At 39.3% G+C, this 20,964-nt stretch overlaps 1 protein-coding gene across 2 annotated transcripts in view; it reads left to right on the top strand.

Annotated features, from left to right (window-relative positions):
- Positions 1-20,964, top strand: part of PRELID2 (PRELI domain containing 2) — a 181,527-nt gene that overhangs the window by 126,797 nt on the left and 33,766 nt on the right. Inside the window, exon 6 of one of the 2 annotated variants that reach the window (XM_060008613.1) lies at positions 10,936-11,226. The exons of the other annotated variant lie outside the window; for it this stretch is intronic. Within the exon in view, the coding sequence (XP_059864596.1) occupies positions 10,936-11,001 (66 nt within the window). The 3' untranslated portion in view covers positions 11,002-11,226. Of the gene's footprint in view, positions 1-10,935; positions 11,227-20,964 lie in introns of those variants that run through there. 2 annotated transcript variants of the gene reach the window in all.

Here is a 20,964-nt window from a genome sequence, read left to right on the forward strand (position 1 = left end):
AATACTAATATTCAACTTTCATATGTTAAATATTATTTTCTGGTCCCACTTTCCTGCAATCCTTAGCATTTCAGTGTGTGACCGTTGTGGTAGGGGTAAGGGTACTCTTCCCACAAAATTCATTTGGCTTTGCCCTGCTCCTCCTCTGGGAGATGACACTTCCTCCAGGGAGCTTTCCAAGTCTTCCAGTGGCAGTGAGGTGGCCTATTATTCCCTTTCCTTTCCTAGAAGGCTATTCTTCATGCATTCTGCACAGTTGTAATGATACAATTTTTTTTGTTATTTGTGTTTATTTGGGTTTTCTCTTCTCCAGTAGACTGCACACTGCAAGATACTAAGGACATATCTATTTTTTCCTCTTGTTTAAAGATGAAAAAATGTTTATCATTTCACTTAAAAAGGGGTATGTCATACTGGAAGGCTACTGACACTTGAGAAGTAACTGTTCTGTTAAGCAGTAGCAATGCCTGGCATATAGTAGGTCCTCAGTAAAAAATTGTTGAATGAGTGAATACTTGAGATTTTGTGGATTGGAATTAAAATCTAAACTTTCTCTAGACTTATAATAGAGATTTATATAACGGAGCTTGCAAAGAAGCATGGATGCTATTTTTAGTTGATAATACCCAAGGTCTTGAATTTATATTTTTCATTGCCTTGCAAGCCATAACGTCTCTAAAATGATTTTTCATATTTGAGGGGCATCAGGATAATCACAGGTCTTATGTGAACTTCGAAGTAAGCAGGCTGAAAATTTTTAGTGATTTTATTTTGGAGTGTCAGATAACAGGCAGCTGAAATCGAAACAGCTTCAAATGTCACAAAATGTCTTCCTGTAATTCTCCTCAAGCATTCAATGCATTAAATCTCAAAGGCACAGTCTACGTATCCCAATTCACTGTAGATCTAAACGAAGCAGGCACAACCACACCCAAGGGATTTTCTTGTCTAAATGGACTGCAATTATTTCCCCTAAAACTTCAAATTAATTTTTTAAGTAAGATAATGGTTAAGAGCAGTGGTTGGGAAACTTTTCCTGTAAAGGACCATTATGACCATAAGATTTTACCCTTTGTAAAGTAGGACAGGAGGCATGACTCCTTGGATACTACCTCTTCCTTAGCACCCAGCCTAGGACCTGGCAAATTCTAAGTACTCAGCAACTCTGTGGAATGATGAAGTGAATATTTGTATTTTTTTGAATTTTATTTTTAAATTTTTATTGAAATACAGTTGATTTACAATATTGTGTTAGTTTCAGGTATACAGTAAAGTGATTCTGTTATACGTATATATGTAAATATGTATATTCACTTTTTACATTCTCTTCCATTATAGGTTATTACAAGGTATTGAGTATAGTTCCCTGTGCTATACAGTAGGTCCTTGTGTTTATCTATTTTATATATAGTAGTGTGTATCTGTTATAGTAGGGTGTATCCCAAATTCCTAATTTATCCCTCTCCCCTCCCCTTTGGTAACCATGTTTGTTTCTATATCTGTGAGTCTGTTTGTTTTGCCTATACATTCATTTGTATTATTTTTTAGATTCCACATATAAGCGGTATCATATGATATTTGTCTTTCTCTGTCTGGTTTACTTCACTTAGAATGAAAATCTCTAGGTCATTCTATGTTGCTGCAAATGGCATTATTTCATTTTTTATGGCTGAGTAATATTCCATTGTACATATGTACCACATCTTCTTTATCCATTCATCTGTTGATGGACCCTTATATTTATCAAAAGACTTTTCGTCAGTTCTGGCATACATTGCCTGCTCAGTGAGCCTCAGTATGAATACTTTTAAAACCTGTAGCCCAACCTCCTTCCATCCCCTCTTCCTCTGCCCTCTGCTGAATCCCTGCCATGCTGCTTCATTTCTTTCAGACCCAATTATCATATTCTAGCATGCTGCATAATTTACTCATATATTTTGTTTTTTGTTTCCCCCCACAAGAATTTAAACTATAGGAGGGCAAGGATTTTTGTGTATTTTGTCCACATTGTAGGCACTTAAAATATTTGTTAAGTGAATAAATGAATGACATATCTGAATATCATATAGGGATGGTTGATCCCAGGAAAAAAAACATTCAAAACAAAGGAAAACAAAACCACCTTACTTTATATCATGAACTTCAAATTCTTTAACTACAATGAATTTGTACTTACTTTCAGGTAAAATCTGTAGCTGGATATTACATTATACTGTAATATACTTGCTTTTAAAAATGGTTTTATTAATAAAATATTTTAAGAGAAAAAGCATATAAAAGGTGATTGATTACAAGTTAACTTTTAATATTACAAAAATGCTGCAACTTTATCCTAGAAAAGTAAAAAAAAAAAACCAAAAAAGTAAAGAAAAAAACCTAAAAATTACCCTTAATCCCATTGAGGTAATCATTGCTAGTATTTTGGAGCATATTCTTCTAAGTATTTTTCCTGTGTGTAATAGTTTCATCTGTTGTGTATAATAACAGAAGCATACTGTAAATGTTAATAAGAGCCAATGTTTACATTGCACTTACTCTGAGGCACTGTTCTAAGTGCTTGATTTATATTTATTTACACTAATTTCACAACAACCTTACGATCTAAGGTTTCACAACAACCTTATGATCCTAATATTACCCACATTTTACAGATGAGAAAACTGAGGGACTAAGAGGTTAACTTGATTGAAGTCATACAGCTACTGAGTAGTAGAACTGGGACTTGAGCCAAGGCAGTCTGGCTCCAGCATCCATGGTGTTAATCACTATTTTTGCTGCTCCGTATATTGCTTGTGGCTTGCTTTTTTTTTTTTTCTCCTCTCTTATCACTATATCAAGAACATTTTCCCAACTGTTATATGTTCTCCTCCAATATAATTTGTAAAGGCTGTGCAGTATTTCAATACTTGGCTGCTCTAATTCTTCTATTTTTAAAAAATTGTTAGAAATTCTCCCTCCTTCCTCCTCTCCTCCCTTGTTTCCTCCCTTGTTTCCTCCCTTGTTTCCTTCCCTCTTCCCTTCTCCCCTTCCTTCCTTCCCTCCTTCCTTTCTCTTCCCCCTTCCGTCCTCTTCCTTCCCCTCCTCTCCCTTTTCCTCCCCTCCCCTCCCATCCCCTTCCCTTCTTGGCTACTATGAATAATTCTGCAATAAAGCAACTTGAAGGTAAATCTTTGCATAACGATATGATACCTTCCTTAGGTTAAATTTCTCGAACTGATATATAAAGTTCAGCAAAATCATGAAATAAGGAAACTATGGGAACAATCTTGAAAAGCAGACAATTTTGTAGTTTTATACATTTGGAGTATTAGGCAGTTGCTTTATGAGTTTCTCTAAGTGAGGTTGACCTGTATTCCCTCTTATCAAATGGTTGCTTTAGCTGAAAATCCCCTTGGTAACCAACTATGTACAAGTAAAAATGTGTTCCTAAATGGAGACCTTATGACTGTGGCAAGAGTTATAAATGACAGTGGAAAATTGAGAATGAAAATTCAGGTAAAGACTGAGCAAGTAAAGTAAACCAAACCCATATACTTAACACTACAGGCAAATTGGAGTGTATTTGGAGCCAAAGTGGCACCAAACAAAAGATGTTGCTTTATGAAGACACAGACCTAATTAATCTCTGTCAAATTGCTTTTTAAATACTTGTCTTCTAGATAATTCAAACTCACTGTTGCAGGAATTAATCTATTTCTCCTTTGCCATTTGTAATTGTCAACCTGACACGCATTTACTTTTTTTTTTTGGTAGTATAAAGTGTTTATGGTGCAAAATTAACATCATTGGACAAAATGTCATCCTTTGGGTGAAAATACTGAACATTTTTACCTCTTGAGTTGTCAGCTCAAACGCTTATGATTGATGCATGGTGCTGTTCTGGGAGAAGGTCTCTAGCTCGTCAAGTGTTCCCTTTGCTAATAATCACAAATGCATGGCGTAGTTGCATCCAAGGCTTAGGGGTGTGTGTGTGTGTTTGTGTTTGTGTACATATAAGCTTGCAGAACTGGTTGGACAAAAATACATGTAAATGTCTTCTGCCCCATCAACTGGAACTCTCAAAAATATTCAGGTTCAGTCAATTAAAAATTTATTTACTAATCAATTAATTTAGCATTTATAGAGCATACTGTATGTCTGCACTGCTCTAAATTTTGCAATACAAAGATGAGTGAAAACCTCAAGAAGTTCATTGTATCGTAGAAACATTTGCCAGGTAAATATTCCCAGGAAGACATTTATCATAATCTCTGTCCAACATCAGCTGTGCATGGCCCTGCACTAGCTACTGTGCACAGTTTCCACTTCATAGTAGGCATGTACTACATGTTTGTTGACTGAAATGTTGTTGGGTGGTTATAAAGATGAGAGCTAGTACTTTGTTTCAAGGAACTTCCAGTCTTCTTGACGAGATGAGCTATAAACATGTAAAGAACTCACTTACAATGCAAGATTTAAGTAATGGTTATATGCAAAAGAGATTTGATAAGATTACTATAAACTACCCACCCTCCCCTCCAAGAAAAAGTTGAGCTTCATTAGTATACACAGAAATATTATTCAGGGTCCTGAAAATGAGTAGGAACACTGTATTCTACATTCTACTATATGTAAAGTATGGTGTACACATTTACTAATTAGTCTTTAAATAGGACATCGCTGAACTATAGTTAGATGAGGAGGGTTAAGCAAGGTAGAGAATGGTCTCTGCAATTATTTTCTTAGGATACATTTATAAGAGTATGATTACTGGGTCAAAGCTTTAGACCATATTACAATATGATTTCCAAAATAGCTATATCCTTTTTTTTTTTTTTTTTTTTTTGCTGCGGTACGCGGGCCTCTCACTGCTGTGGCCTCTCCCGCTGCGGAGCACAGGCTCCAGACAGGCAGGCTCAGCGGCCATGGCTCACGGGCCCAGCCGCTCCTGCGGCATGTGGGATCTTCCCGCACCGGGGCACGAACCCGTGTCCCCTGCATCGGCAGGCAGACTGTCAACCACTGCGCCACCAGGGAAGCCCAGCTATATCCATTTATATGGTCATATGCATAAGTGTACTTGTTTCATCAGAACTGTGTTAGAGTTGGTTATTGTCATCTTTAAAGATTTTTTGGGGGGGGCAATTTTAATTGAGCTGAGATCATTCTCATTGAAGTTTGCGTTTCTTTGTTGACTAGTGAAGTTAAATGATTTTCATTATGTTTAATAGAGGTATTTTCTATTGTGTGAAGTCATTTTCCTGCCAGTACTGTGATCCAAAAGGAGGGCAAGAAAAGGTTATTTTGCAAATAGAGAAAGAGTGGTGCTGCATCAGTATCTTTATGTACTATATTGTATTTTTTGTTGTTTTGTTTTTGTAGCAAGTGAAAGAAAACCTCACTCCAAATGGCTTAAACAGAGAAAGAAAATTGAGTGGTTTACCTAATTGAAGAATCCTGACCGTGGATTTGCTTTTAGTTGCAGCTCAGGGCTACATGGTATTACGAGGACCCATTTCTGTCTGTACTCTGCTTTTCGATGCAGTACTTCCAAATTCAAACAAGCTCTCCACTTGTGGTTGTTATGTAGCTGCAGCACATTCCAGAAGAAACTATGAACCTGGGGCAGGAAGAAGGGCTTTCTCCTTCCTGTTAATGTAACCCAGCAATGCTTCACCTTGCCCATACACTTGCTTCTAGTAGCAGCAGTTGGTTCCAGTTTGTTTTTCTAACACTCAGAAGCTGCCTCATGGTGCCTTCTCAGACATCAGTACCTGCCAGCCAGCCTTTGTCTAAATTCCAGCTCTGTCAGGTCTTCTAACTTCTGAGAAATGAGCACCACCCAGGCAGTATCCTCTCCTCAGATTTGGGTGGAACTCTGCAGCACCCCTCCTCTAAGCTTTTATATTTTAGTAATACCAACCTCTTCTCTTTGCTTCTCTAGCCTTTGAAGTGGTCACTACTTCCTGAAGTTACTATTATGTTTACAATACCAGTGTCTCCTTTTGGTATTTTCAGTCTTCCAACATCTGGCAAATAATTCTCCATATTAAATTATCTTTCAAAATAACTGGTGGGGGCTCTGTTTCCTATCTAGACCCTGACTGAAGCAGCCCCCTTCTGTCTACGTATGTTGTCTCGCCATCATTTGAACTAAGCCCAAAGATCATCCTAATGGAAAGTTAATATTGGCTTCCCATTGCCCTTAGGATAAAGTCTAAACCCTCTTGCTGTCCCAGTGTTGCACCTAAATTCTAGGCACGTGGAATGTCCTTAAATTCTTCTGATGTGCTATGCCGTCACCTTCAGGCCATTGAATGTACAGTTCCTTCTGCTAAGGACTCTGGTAACTTCTACCCTTTTATCTGGGTAACTCACATATCCTTTAGATGCCAGCGGAGACGTCATTTCCACTGGGAAGCCTTTATTGATTTCTCCCCCTTTCCCATGGTAGCCTATACGTTCCTTCAGATGGCATTCGTTTAATTGTTTGCCTTTTTTCCCCACTGGACTGCAGGCTCCTTGAAAGCAGTACCTGGAACTCAATAGGTAGCTTAATAAATATTTGACAAGGACTTCCTTAGAAAATCTCAATGCTTTCTTTTTACTTTTCTGGAGCAAGGACAAAAGTCCAGCTACCATTACTGCTGATGCAAGTCATGCCCTAAATGATTACCGAAGGTTTCATCTCCCATCCAAAGGACAAGGCTAATGTTGTGAAAATTGCCAAAGTGGGACTTAAGGGCAACAAACAAGATGCCTTAAAGACCTGAGATGACTCTGAGGCTGCCATATGTCACTGCAGTGTTGGAGGTAGACCGGGATCGGCCATTGATTCACCGGGTTAAAAGCCTTCCTGTCACCCACAGCCGCTGAAGGCGTTGTGTCAGAGACAAGCGGCAGAAGAAAATGAAACGTTGTCAAGTTCTTACACAGATGATTTCAGGGTGCTAATGAGCGGCATCAGATCAGAGGAAATTGAATGTGCTTTGCTTTCCTGAGGCTGCACCATGCAATGAAAGAACAAAGACTTTGGAGTCAGAAGTTGGTTCAAGTCTTGGTTTTTGCCCCTAACTCCCGATAGAGTTAGGGACCTTGGTGAGATTCTTAGATTCTTAATCTGTAAAATGGGGCTGATAGCATCTACTTCATTTTATTTGAAGAGAGCTAAATGAGGTAGTAGATTTGAAGTGTCTAGCCCAGAGCTGAGACAGTATTGGTAATTTGTGGAGAATGATTGGATTGGCAGGTCTGATCCCACTTATTCAATCATTTTTTCATCCATTCAAAAACCATCATTGTACACTGATGTGTACAAAATTGATGAATAATAAGAAAAAAAACATCATTGAACATCTCCTAAATGCTAGTGATCTACATGCAAATAAATTTTAAAAACGTTCTTTTCTTCATGGAGTTTCTACTGGGAGAGGAAAAATCTGAAACAGTAACACGTCAATAAATAAAAGAATAACAGTTTTGTCAGTTGATTTTATATTGTCCTTTATAGCATTTTTTTCTCCCACCTAATCCAGGATCCAGTCCAGGATCACACATTACGTTCAGTTGTCATCTCTCTTTAGTTGCCTTTACTTTAGAATACTTCCTCAGCCTTCCACTGACTCTCATGACATTGAAATTTTTGCAGAGTCCAGGCCAGTTGTTTTATGGAATACTCAATTTAGGTTTGTCTGATTGTTTTTATGACAATGTGCTTTTTAAGGCCATGCAGCCAGCAAATGACAGAGTTTAGACTGACCCTCTGTCATGTACACTTTCCTCTTAAAAGCTGCCAGGAAACTTGGAGGTCAGACCCTATAGTTCCACACCCAGAAGAACAGCCCTGTTAACACAGCCAGGTTGTTAAATAACAGCAGCACTGGAATGGTAATAGGCAGAGAGAACACCTCCTCCCAGGTAAACCTAGCTGTTTCCTTGGTTGTCATCTAGCATCTCCAGGGCTGAGTGACAATTAAAAAAATCTGTAGTTATTTTATTACTTTTCTTTTTGTCTTCATCTCTCAAGGTGACAATTTGTCTTGCTTTAATAGAGCAGCTGGGAAAAACATGAGGGAAATTAGACCAAATATGGGTAAAATGCCATAAGACCGTATCAGTTCTCTTATGATGTATTTTTCAAAACTGTAGGACGTTGAACAAACCGCACTAAAATTAAAAAAAAAACTTTTTTTTTATTTGGAAAATTCTTTTTAAAAGCTGAAGAGTTGCTGCACATAATCTATAATTTACCCAAATGTTGGGTATATTATGATATTGGCATATTAGGAGTTAGCTCACTAAATTTTCTCAAAGAAATGGGAGAGACAAAGGGGCAAGTAATTGGTGTTCCGAGCCCATGTTCTTCTTCCCATTCCTTGAACTGGAACTCAAGTACATTTTAAAATTGGTCCAGATGTTAAAAAAATTTTTTTCCAAACCAGCCCTAAATGAACTCTGCCTTTTCACAGCTTTCTCAATTCTAGATCAGCATTTCTTCTGCTCTTTCAAACGTGGGATTAGGAGGATGGCACTAGGTGGGGCTGGGGGAAGACCCTTACCCCACTTAGCTCTTGATGGTACGGGACATGGTGGGGGTGGGCCGTGAGGGGAAATATTTCACATCTTATGTGTCTTATTGGTGAGAAGTGATACAGATAGATGGTTTGTTTATTCATATTGTAAACATTCATTCAAAATTGCGTATTGCGTACAGCATTGTAAGCCAGGCACTGTGTTAGGTAGTGGATTTAGCAGGTGAATTGCTCAGATATGGTTCCTACCCTCAGGGAACTTATAATTCTATGTGTGTGGGGTATGGGTGAAGCGCTTACGTAGGCTAAGCACAGGATGCTGCAGGGAGGCGCATAATCAGACATGGAAGGGAGGTAGAGCCGGTGGGTTTAAATGAGTAGTTTGCTCTGTAACAGACACTTTTCTTTTCCATTATGATTTATCACAGGATGTTGAATATAGTCCCATGTGCTATACAGTAGGACCTTGTTGTTTATCCATTCTGTATATATGTTTGCATCCGCTAACCCCAAACTCCCACTCCATCCCTTCCCCACTCTCCTCCTTCTTGGCAACCACAAGTCTGTTCTCTGTGTCTGTGAGTCTGTTTCTGTTTTGTAGATAAGTTCGTTTGTGTCATATTTTAGATTCCACATATAAGTGGAAATATAACCATCATGTAATCACATATAACCATCATATGGTATTTGTCTCTCTCTTTCTGACTTTACTTAGTATGATAATCTCTAGTTGCATCCGTGTTGCTGCAAATGGCATTATTTCATTCTTTTTTATGGCTGAGTAATATTCCATAGTATATGTGTACCACATCTTCTTTATCCATTCGTCTGTCAATGGACAGAGGTGGGCGCATGTATCTTCTTGAATTAGAGTTTTTTTCTAGATATATGCCCAGTAGTGGCATTGCTGGATCATATGGTAGCTCTATTTTTAGTTTTTTAAGGAACATCCATACTGTTCTCCATAGTGGCTGTACCAATTTACATTCCCACCAGTAGTGTAGGATGGTTCCCTTTTCTCCACACCCTCTCCAGCATTTGTTATTTGTAGGCTTTTTTTAAAAATTGAATTATAGTTGATTTACAATATTGTGTTAATTTCTGCTGTACAGCAGTTTAATGATGGCCATTCTGACCAGTGTGAGGTGATACCTCATTGTAGTTTTGATTTGCATTTCTCTAGTGATTAGTGATGTTGAGCATCTTTTCATGTGCCTGTTGGCCATCTGTATGTCTTTTTTGGAGAAATATCTATTTAGGTCTTCTGCCCATTTTTTGATTAGGTTGGGTGTTTTTGTTTGTTTTTGTTACTGAGTTGTATGAACTGTCTGTATATTTTGGAAATTAAGCCCTTTTTGGTCGCATTGTTTGCAAATACTTTCTCCTAGTCCGTAGGTTGTCTTTTTGTCTTGTGTAACAAATAGTTTATCCTATGATAAAGAACAGAGCTATTGAGATTATGAGGAATAAATGAAGGCAAAAGTGAGAAACACTATGCTACACATGATGAGCACAGAATAAAGGCTGACCGAGGAGAAGAAGGAGAGGGAGAAGGAGCTGATGGAGAAGAAGGTGATGGGTATATTATATTAGGTTTTTTTTTTCTTCTTCTACAACTTTCTGTCTGACACAACACAGTAGGATAACAAAAGTGGTCATTTGGGTAAAGAAGAAAAGAATCTTTTTTGGTAGGATGACATGAAGGAGGTATGCCAAGAAGAATGTATCTTGACCTTGTGAAAGTTCTGACTGGTCAACCCTGGGCTAGAACCAAAGCTGGAGATGGGCCTGCTGAGGTCTCCTCTGTCTGGGATGTCTTAGCTCTTTGCATGGAATTTTTCCTCTCTCCACTTAAATGTCTTCCTCCTAGTCTTTGTTTTCAAATCTCAGTCTCCTGTGCCCTCCCTGCTCCTCCACCTGTCACTGTTTCCTCCTGCCTCTTCTCACAAAGTAGTTTCCAAAGGCTCTGGGCATTTGTCCAGTTTCAGGAAGAGGTGGGGTATAGGAGCTCACGCTGGTTGAAGGTTGCTTTGCCTCCTGAAATCTCACCTTTCAGAAACATTGGATCACTCTGCCTAAAAACCTGACTTACCCTGAGTAGAGGTAGTGTTAAAACACAGTGAATGATAATAATCATAACAGTAACAGTAACCCATTTGCATCAGTTCACTATGCTGGTGTTGTACAGTCAGCATCTATTCTGATTGGCCAGTGGTTAAGCAGCATCTTTTCTGATTGGTCAGCTCCCGTGCTAAACTGGTTGTTATGGGCTGAATTGTATACCCTCCAAATCATTTTTTTGAAGCCCTAATCCCTAGTACCCCAGAATGTGATTATATTTGGAGATAGGGCCTTTAAAGAGGTGATTAAGTTAAAGTGAGACACTGGAGTGGACTTTAATCCAATCCACCTGTTGTCCTTCTAGGAAGAGGAAATCTGGACACACAGAGACACATCAAGGATGTGCACACACAGAGGAGAGACCCTGTGAGGACACAGTGGGAAGGCAGCCATCTGCAAGCCAAGGGGAGAGGCCCCAAGAGAAACCAACTTTGTTGACACCTCCAGAGCTGTGAGAAAATATATTTCTTTTGTTTAAACCACCCAGTCTGTGGCATTGTATGCCAGCCCTAGGAAACTAATACACCAGTGTGATATATTTTGGACTATCATGTCTGATAATAACAAGAATCTTAGTAAGTGCTTACTAAATTCCAGAGGCAATGTGGATTACATCCTTACATCTTGAGATACTGTCCTGGTATTCTTATTCCCATTTTGCAAACAAGGGGACTGAAATTTGGAGGAGGAGATGGCTTGCCTGAAGTCAAAGTCACAGAGCTAGAAAGTGGCGGAATTGGGCCCAAATATAAATCTTTTGAACACCAGGGCCAGGGTTCTTAACCACTAAGCCATACTACCTAGAAATACTGGTATTCTCTGCCTGTTCCCCTTCCGCCAATGTAAATGATGCTGGTAGATGGCTCTCTGTTCTCTCCGTGGGAGCACTAGCTACACTTTGTAATCATAAATTTAATTCTATGATCATTTTTTTCAATTTCCACCTCTTGCACTAGTCCCAGAATGTAGCAGTATGCTTATAATCATAGAAGATGGGGTTGGTTTTGGAAGAGACGGCTTTCATTTTTCTGCCAGGTAGCAAGGCAGCCAGCCTTTTGCATACGGTGAAGTGATCAACCTCAGTGGGCACTGGCAAGTAACAGGAACTACTGCTGGGCTCTTTAATTTATACCTTAATGTTGCACCCATGTGGCCTCAGGAGTGGAGCGCGGCATGTAACCTTCACACGTGGCAAATACTAGCGTCTGCGCTCCTCACCGCTCCTGTCACGGAGAACGCTGCCTGGCCCCATGTTCTCGGACTTGTTTTTCCATTTTGTAATGCACTTCAAGGCCGGAAGCTGTGAGCCACCTGATGCGCCATTGGTGGCTTTTGTTTACTTTTCCTGGCTTTCTACCCCGTTTAACACATCTGGGTGAAGTGGCAGCTGCTTATTTTGGGAATAATGGAGTCTGAAAAAAAACGGAGCCCGGTCTGTTATACCAGATTGTGGCTCCGCAGTGAACAAGATCCCAGCAGATACTTGTTTTAGGGGTCACACTGGTTAATCACCACTTCAGCCAATGTAATATTATGATGAGAGTCCTTGTTTTCCCAATGTGTTTCCTCATTAGAGGTGGAAACACTTTGTACATTTCCCCGCAACCCCAACTAATAGAAAAATTCTATATACTTACCAAGGGCTGAATTTCATAAAGATATTTTTTTTCTCTGTGTGGCTTTTTATTTTTAGTTTCTCTTCTCCATCCCTCTATTTTTTTTTTTTTTTTTTTACCATTTAATGCTTTCAGAGAGAATGAATAGTATTCTACATTTTTATATTCTAAACACCACTGCTGCATAATTCTCTTGAATCCTTTGTTGCTCTTTTTTTTAAAGTTATGGTTTTAAAAATAATCTAGAACTAATTTGTCTAATGAATATGCAATTATTGCAAGAGTCTTTTGAAGTTTTTGAAAACCTTCAGTCACCATCTTTCTGGGACGTGGTGATGAATGTAGCATCAGGCACTTGGAAGCTGCTACTAACTTGGCACGAGCAGGTGTAATTTTTGCACATTTCAAAGCTGGGCACAATGCAGTCCTTTACTGTTTATTGATCATGTGTACTTATCTGGTGTGATTGCTTTCTTCCTAGCCTATCTCCCTCTCCTGGAGGAATGGTTGTATCCTTGCTACTGGGGCACTTCTGGGGTTGAAATAAAAACCAGGTATACCAGTGATAATAGAATATGTGGGAGAGAAGGGGGCACAGTCTGGTTCTGCACTTCTCAGGCCAGTACCTACTAACAATAGCTCTCATTTGTAGTGTGTTTATCTCATGCACGACATTTTACATATGTCTTAGTTTTCACTTAACCGTAATCCAGAGAACAAGGGAATATGATTGCTCTTTTATAAGTAAGGAAAATAAGGCATGGATAAGTTGAGAAAATTTCCCAAGGTCACACAGGTAGTCAGTGGCAGAGCCTGTGTCCTTAAACATTTACCACCAAGCATGTTTTCGGTACTCGGCACTATGCTATGCACTTTGGCAAGTCTAGAAATGAGCTTGACCTGGATCCTACTCTCAGAGTGTTTATCTTTGGGTAGAAGAGTGAAGACAAACAACCATGATATGTAGCCAAGAAAATTCAGGAAACAGACAAGATAGAGGGCCATGTCATGAAGTGGAAGCAAAGGAAAGGGAGAAAAATTTTATCTCAGTAGAGGTAAGATTTATTCTCTGAGGGGGACTGATGCTCAGAAGTTTTTGCTCACAGCTCCGTTTCCTACCTACTTGCATGTTGTGTTTTTGGAAGTGACCCTTGGATAGAATTTTCAGTAATTGTTTTTGACCTGGGAAGCCAGCTTCCTCCTGTGTTCTTTTTTTCCAGTACCTGAATGAAGAAGCCAGCTGGGCTTTCTCCACTGCTGAAGCAGACAAAAGCATCCCAACCCCAACTGTGGGATTCATTAGACTCTGCTATCAAATTGCTGTGATCACCAGGGTGTGGAAGGCACAGTGCCTTCCCAGACCTAGTGGGGTGCAGGCTGTCACAGCCCCCCATAAAAGCACGCAGGGCCTGCTGTTGTGTGCTGGGATGTGACATCTCGTGATCTGTCACTTTTGTGTGGGATTGCTTTTGTTTGCTTAGGCAAATGGAACAAAGTGATTTCCCCCATACTTGGTCTGTGTTATACATTCTCCCCTTCTCCAGTCCCTTGTGAGTATCAATGCTCTGGTTACACATAGTAGAAACACTCCAACTAGCTTAAACAGACAAAGGAGAATTTATTGTAAGAATCTCAGAATTTATTGTAGATCCAGGAGCCAGAAAAATCTTTAGGAGCCAAGGCAGTTGGTAATAATTCTCTCTTTCTTCTTGTGCCTCTGGTTGTTTCTTCATATTTGTTTTTTTTCTTTTTTCTTTCTCTCTCAACCAGTTGTCTTTTCTCGTGTGTTCATGCCAGGATAAGGCATTCCATATTCCCAAATGTCCGTCTTTGCTGTTTGAGCTACAAAAAGAAGCTCACACTGTGCCCCAATTCTATTGCTGAAAGAGACACGATGAATTATTCCAGGCTGGGTCCAATCAGCTGTGGTGGTGAAGAGTCATGTGACATGGACATGACTACAGGCCCCCATCCTGTCCCCAGCCCCAGTGGGTGGGGCGCATTTGGCAGAAAAAGAAATTGAGGGACAGGTCATCATATAGGTAATGCATTTGTACATAAGTAATTTGACATAATTTTATATTTTCTTGGAATCCACGCAGCAGGCTAACATAAGCCATAAGAGGTCAGTATCTGTTGAAGTTCATTACTTCTTTCTTTGGAACAAACGGGCTTCACTCGGGCTGTGTAAATACTAGAATTGACGAAGCTATCTATATAATTCAGGTAAAACCCTGTTGCTGAGGGAAAAAGAAGGTTGGGTTGTTCTGAATTAATTAGGTCTGTTAATGATACTCAAAGACACGAGATAATTGGGAACCTAAAACTACCTTCCTGTCGCATGCCTCTTCTGCAGAGAGTTCTCCTTGGTGTCCAAGGGTGAAAGTGATCTTTCCCTCTTTCAAATTTCCAAAGAAGAGCTTTGCACTTCTAGTCTATTTTACTTCCTTATGCTTGTTTGTGTGCTCTTATCTACAGATAGACTGCTGTTTGCTGAGGACAGTGTCTGTCTTATTTCCCTGTCTCTGACTGATGATAGTGCCTTATACATAGTAGATTTCTAAATCATATATGCTAAACATGTGAGTCATTTTCGTGACCCATAGTAAAACAGACCAACTAATTATTAGTTCAAAACTCTTTGAGTCAGAGATTCTTCAACTGGCCAATTAATTGATCAAATAAATATACTAGTACTGGCAATGTGCCAGCACTGTGTTTAGTGCTACTAGCTAAGCGGCTTTATAGTTTATTAGCCAAGACCTTAGGAGAGCTTAATCCGAGTCTCAATGTCCCCATCTGCAAACTGGGGGTGAGGAGGAGTGATATTACTTCTCTAGTGGGATGACTGTAAAAGGATTGGAAATTAGACACAGGAAACACCAAGCACAGAGTAACCTTTTTAATTTTTTGGTTTAATTTTAGTTATTACTTTATTTAGAATGAATTTTCATGCATGAATCTCAAGTGCAAAGAAGGTCACATTACTTATTTCTTTGATTTATATTGCTTTCTCTGATCTCCCCATTTCCCTAGGAGAGAAATTCAGTTTCAGTGTTCTAGAGACCTCTAACCCTTCCGAGGGTGAGAAAAGTCTCCATAGATCTTAGCAGTCCTCTGTACTTGGGACGGGCTCTCTAGACCTCATTCTATTCTGCTGCCTCTTGATGAACTTGTTCATCTTTTGGCCCCTGAAGGTAGGTGGGTCCACCTTTTTTCAGTTCATCGTGGGCTTGAAGATCTCTTGCTGTGATTCCTGAGACCACAACTTGTTATTTTCCGTATTTCCCTTGGGCTGAGGAACCTTCCACTTTCCTAATTTTAACTCCCTTGCCGCGACTCTCGCAACCATAAAAGCCTGAGACTAGGTGGGAAGGGGTCTTCTAGGAATCTGGCAACTTTGCTTTAGTTTCTGAAACATAACGTTGTTAGTTATCACTCACACTTGGTTACCTTCTTGATGTTTGGGAGTGGAATTGATATTTACACTTTCCATTTTCTTCTTCTTCTTTTTTTTTTTTTGGCTGCCCTGTGCAGCTTGCAGGATCTTAGTTCCCCAACCAGGGTTTGAACCCAGGGCCGTGGCAGTGAAAGTGCGAAATCCTGAACTGCCAGGGAATCCCTGCTTTCCATTTTCATACATCAACAGCAACCAAATATAAATGAGTGCCTCAGAAGATTACGGGTGCCATGCTTCCTCATCGTCAACATGCTCATACCGGTCTTCTTTCCGTTCTTGAATACAGTGCTTTGCGCCAGGGCTCTGTGTTTGCATTTCCCTCTACTTGGAACGTATTCTACTTGGAACATTCCCTCTACCAGATCATAACTGGTTCTTTTCATTGTTCAGAGTCTCAGCTCAAATGTTATCTCTTCCTAAAGATCTTTCTAGAATACCCTTTCTAAAGTAGAGACCACTTCCAACTTCAACTGATTATATAGACCTATTTTATTATCTTTATGAAATTCATCACTACCTTATATTGATTATTGATTGTCTTTGTGTGCTAGGATGTAGTTTCCCCAAGAGCAGAGACCTTGTCTTACTTAACAGTTGTTTCCTTAGCACAATGACTGGCACATATCAGGTACGCAGTAAATAGTGCTTGAATGAAAGAATTAATTATCCTGTCAAGTTGTGATACTAAAGGCAATGAAGAAGTTGATGAAAGAAATATGACAAAATATTTGTTTTAAGGTTGCTTAAACTATTTTGAATTAATATTCACGAAATAATTTGAGGATCAACCCAAGGGTTGGGTGGGGAATCTTGGAGAGGTGAGGTGGCATTGATATACAGTTAGGAGAAAAAGTTCTTAAGTTCTTTAAATTCTAATGCTTGTATGAAGAACATTAAAGGTAGGTACAAGAGCTTTATGTTTATCAAAAGGGGGCATGGATTTTAAAAGCTTGAGCACTGCTGGTTTAAATTCTGGTACCAGGGTAAGTCCTGAGCTGGCTCCGTCAGAGTCACTGGGAATTTGTTAAAAATACAGGATAGAGGACACCACCCATAGAGATCCTGGTTTTCAACAATTTTGAAAAAATGTTCTCTAGGTGATTTTGCTTATCTAAATTTGGAAGCCTGTGGATTATACTAAAAGTCTATGGAATGTAAGGCAGAGTAAACTTAGGAAAGGAGAATTTACGGTTGATGCAGAATTTCATCTGAAAGGCCAGATTTTCCAAAGGGCAACTGTCATGCTCAGTGGTGAATTTTTTTTTTTTTTTGCGGTATGCGAGCCTCTCACTGTTGTGGCCTCTCCTGTTGTGGAGCACAGGCTCCGGACGCGCAGGCTCAGCGGCCATGGCTCACGGGCCCAGCCGCTCCGTGGCATGTGGGATCTTCCCAGACCGGGTCACGAACCCGTGTCCCCTGCATCGGCAGGCGGACTCTCAACCACTGCGCCACCAGGGAAGCCCACACACTTGTGTTTCTTACTGTGATAACTTGATTTCTGGTTTCTGATATAACATTTCCTTAAGTCCAGTAGGGAAAATAGGTTACACCTCACACATCAAATGTGATTGAGTGGTGTAGCTTCTGGAGCTCTGTGTTGAGAAGGATTAAGAAATTTGAATGTGGGTTTTAGTGGTAAAGAATACTCTGATTAGCAATGTCTGCATGCGTGTGAGACGCTGGTGAACGATTTATATGCCATAGACTCAGCCACAGACACTGGAAAACATTCTTCTTGAGTTTTCTTGTGATATAAAGCTAACATGAGAAAGAAGACCTGCAGAATTCTTCTGTTTACAACTGCTTTTTGTTGTTAAAAATAAGTGGCAGAATAATATCAAGTTTTAATAGAGCAGAAGCAAGTAAGTTTATTCATACAGCAAAGGGGTTTTCCTTCAGCTTTATTGAGATATAATTGACGTATAACATCATGTAAGTTTAAGGTGCACAATGTATTGATTTAATCTGCTTATATTTTGCAATATGATTACCACCATAGCATTAGCTCACACCTGCATCACGCCACATAATTACCAGTTCTTCTGTGTGGTGAGAACATACAAGGTCTACTCTCTTAGCAACCTTCAAGTATAGAATACAGTAGTATTAACTATTATCACTATGCTATACATTTGATCCCCAGAACTCATTCTTCTTACAGTAGGAAGTTTGTACCCTTTGATAACATCTTTTCATTTCCACATCCCCCAGCCCTTGGAAACCACCATTCTAATCTCTCTTTCTATGAGTTTAGCTTTTTTTAGATCCCATATATAAGTGATATCCTACAGTATTTGTTTTTCTGTCTGACTTATATCACTAACGCAGCAAAGGTTTTAATGAAAGGAAACTAATCTATGACTGGGTTCTGCAAAATGGGAGAATTGACCTTGGTTTCACTCCTCTGTTGGACCTAAAATTTCCCCTGGAGCTCAACATAGACTGAGTTCAAAAAAGGAGGCACTTTGTTGTATGAATTATTCATAGTAACTACGTCGGCTGCCTGGAATCCCTACAGCAATAGTTCTTAACCCTTTTTACCTCAAGTCAGCCCATCATTTTATTAAAGAGTTTGGCTCTTTATAGAAGCAACGTTTCTGAGAAGAATATCTTTGTAGTTATAGGAATTTTATTTGTTAAAAATAGTTTCCATTTCTGGGCTAAAAGTTTTGCATATACTAACTTACTGAATATCTACAAAAATCTTATAAGATTAATATCATTATCCCCATTTTATGCTGAGATTACTGATGCTCAAAGAGATTATGTAACCAACCCAGCTACACGTTTGATATGTGAAGATTTCATTATTGTATATTGGAGAACTTGAGCTCTTAATTATACACCATAGTGCTAATTTGTTTACTTGTTTGCTTATTTATTATCTACAGTACATTTTAAAACCTTGAGAAAACTATAGTTGTTTTCTAGACCTAGCCCATGAGATCCGGGCACACCGTACGTCTATTACAAAGTGCTGAGTCCAACTCCATGGAATTTGTGGAGTCGAAGGAAATAGACAGAAGTTGGGAGTCAGGAGGTAATGGGTCACGGTGTGAATCTGCTTAAGCAGAACATTAGAGAAGAGGTTAAAAGAAGAGAGTGGAACTCTTGGTTTCTCTAACTTGTTTTTTAGCTCAACCAGTATTTCCTGACCACCTGCCATATGCCATGCAGTGTGATAGAAACGAGGGCCACAAACCAGCAAGCACAGAATCAATCCCTATCTTCATGGAGCTTACAGGTTGCTAGAGACTGAAGGTTTCTGTCCCCCACCAAATTCATAGGTTGAAACCTAATCCCCAGTACAATGGTATTAAGACGTGTGGTCTTTGGGAGGTGATTAGGTCATGAGGTGGAGCCCTCAAAAAATGGAATTAGTGTCCTTATTAAGAGACCCCAGACAGTGCTCTTGCCTCTTAGATTTAGGTTGAAGTCTAAACCTAGACTTAGGTTTCTTCTATTTGCAGATAAAAATATTGAAATCAATAAACTAGCTGTGTAAACCTGGGAAGGCTAATTACTGTCTTCGAGCCACTTTATAATATGGATAAGAGTTATACTTGCTGTATTGAAATATAGTTGTGAAGATTTTATTATTTAATGCCCTTTATATGCTTAGTCCAGTGCCTAACAAATAGTTGCTCAATAAGTTGTTGCTATGGAGATGAATAATAATCCTTTTTCATATTTGGGTCAATGAGGATGGACTCTGGCTACATATGGCCCGTGTCTACAGGTCATATACTAGCCAACTGGAAACAAATAAATAGTTATACTTTCTTTTTTTTCTACCCTGATATATTTTGATTCTTGGGGTTTTGTCAGGACGTGTAAGTGTACCCTAGGCTTCCTGGATATCCTTTTTTTTGCCACCTTAATGCTCCATTTCAATATAATCATTTAGGTTGGTTGTACAGATGATTCCATCTGGTTATTAGGTTGTCATCAAGTAACAGCTGAGTGGTTACTGAAGCCAAAAATTTTTCCTCTGGCTGTGGCCTCCCTGCCTTTTGTTGAAGGAGTTCACACATATGATAACCACTATGTGGGGATTGTTTCGGCAGTATTTATTCACTTACTCTGTAGCAGGGGAACACGGAATCAACTTTGATATTTCTTGAATGTTCAGATCAATAGCCTAGTTCTTCTTTCCCGAAATTCTAAGAAGACTTTTGGACCACTGGCGGCATTTCACAAGCTAGGTTGACATTCCCAAAATGAATTGGATGACTCAAAACCAAAACTTGCTTTTGAGCATCAATCCTGAAATACTGTTTTTTCTTTCCTCTTTGTCACTATCTCAGTTCACTGGGTGATTTCTAGAATTGTGCTTTCCTTTGAAATGTTCCTCAAGGCCATTCCAACTCAGTGCTGGGTTAGATGCTAAGCGTGTCTACAGTTAGCTTACTTGTGTCTGCAGGAAGAAATCTAACATTTGAGTACAAGGCATGGTGCTAGGGGATTTATATGATATTATCTTCATGTAACAGATGAAGATCTAGGATCAGACAGATGAAAGGACTTGTCCAAGTCACTAGTTAGTAGGTGGTAGAGATGGAGTTTGAACCTAGCCCTGCCTCACTCCAAAGCCACTTTACTGGAGAAGCAGTTAGTACGTGGTCGAAAACACAAACTGCAGTGTCAGGTGCCCGTATCCAGTTGGTGGCTTTAACACTTACTGACTGTGAAATCCTAGGCAGTTTACTTAACGGGCTTGTGCTTCAGTTTTCTCACCTATATAATGGGAATCATATTAGTACCTATGTCAAAGGGTGGTTGTAAGGATGAAATGGGTAAATGTAAATGAAGTAACCAGAATAATCCTTCCATAAAGTAAGTGCTATATGTGTTTCTTAAATAAATAAATAAATGTTGTTCTCACCATTAGATAAATGTGTCTGAGTTGCCATATTTCTACTTTGGAATCAATGTCACGTGTGCTTTGTAATGCATGTAAAAATACTTTAAAGCCAGTTGGTTTTTCTTGACAATAGAGCCAGAACATGGCAGGCTGGAATTTGAATGCAGAAATGAAAAACTGTAAAGCCAGTGTGTTTCCTACCACATCAGGCACAGAATGGATACTTTAGGGAGTTCCAGAGGAAGAAAAACCCGCTAAAAGTATTAACTCTAAGGATAACATTTAGACAAGCTTCTTAGACTTTACAGGGATTACCCATGAGTGATCAGGGATTTTCTTTGCATATTGAGACTTAAAAATCAAATATGATTTCAAATAAAAGACCAGGGACAA

Source organism: Delphinus delphis, chromosome 3 (assembly GCF_949987515.2).
Source record: "Delphinus delphis chromosome 3, mDelDel1.2, whole genome shotgun sequence".
Lineage (NCBI taxonomy): Eukaryota > Metazoa > Chordata > Mammalia > Artiodactyla > Delphinidae > Delphinus > Delphinus delphis.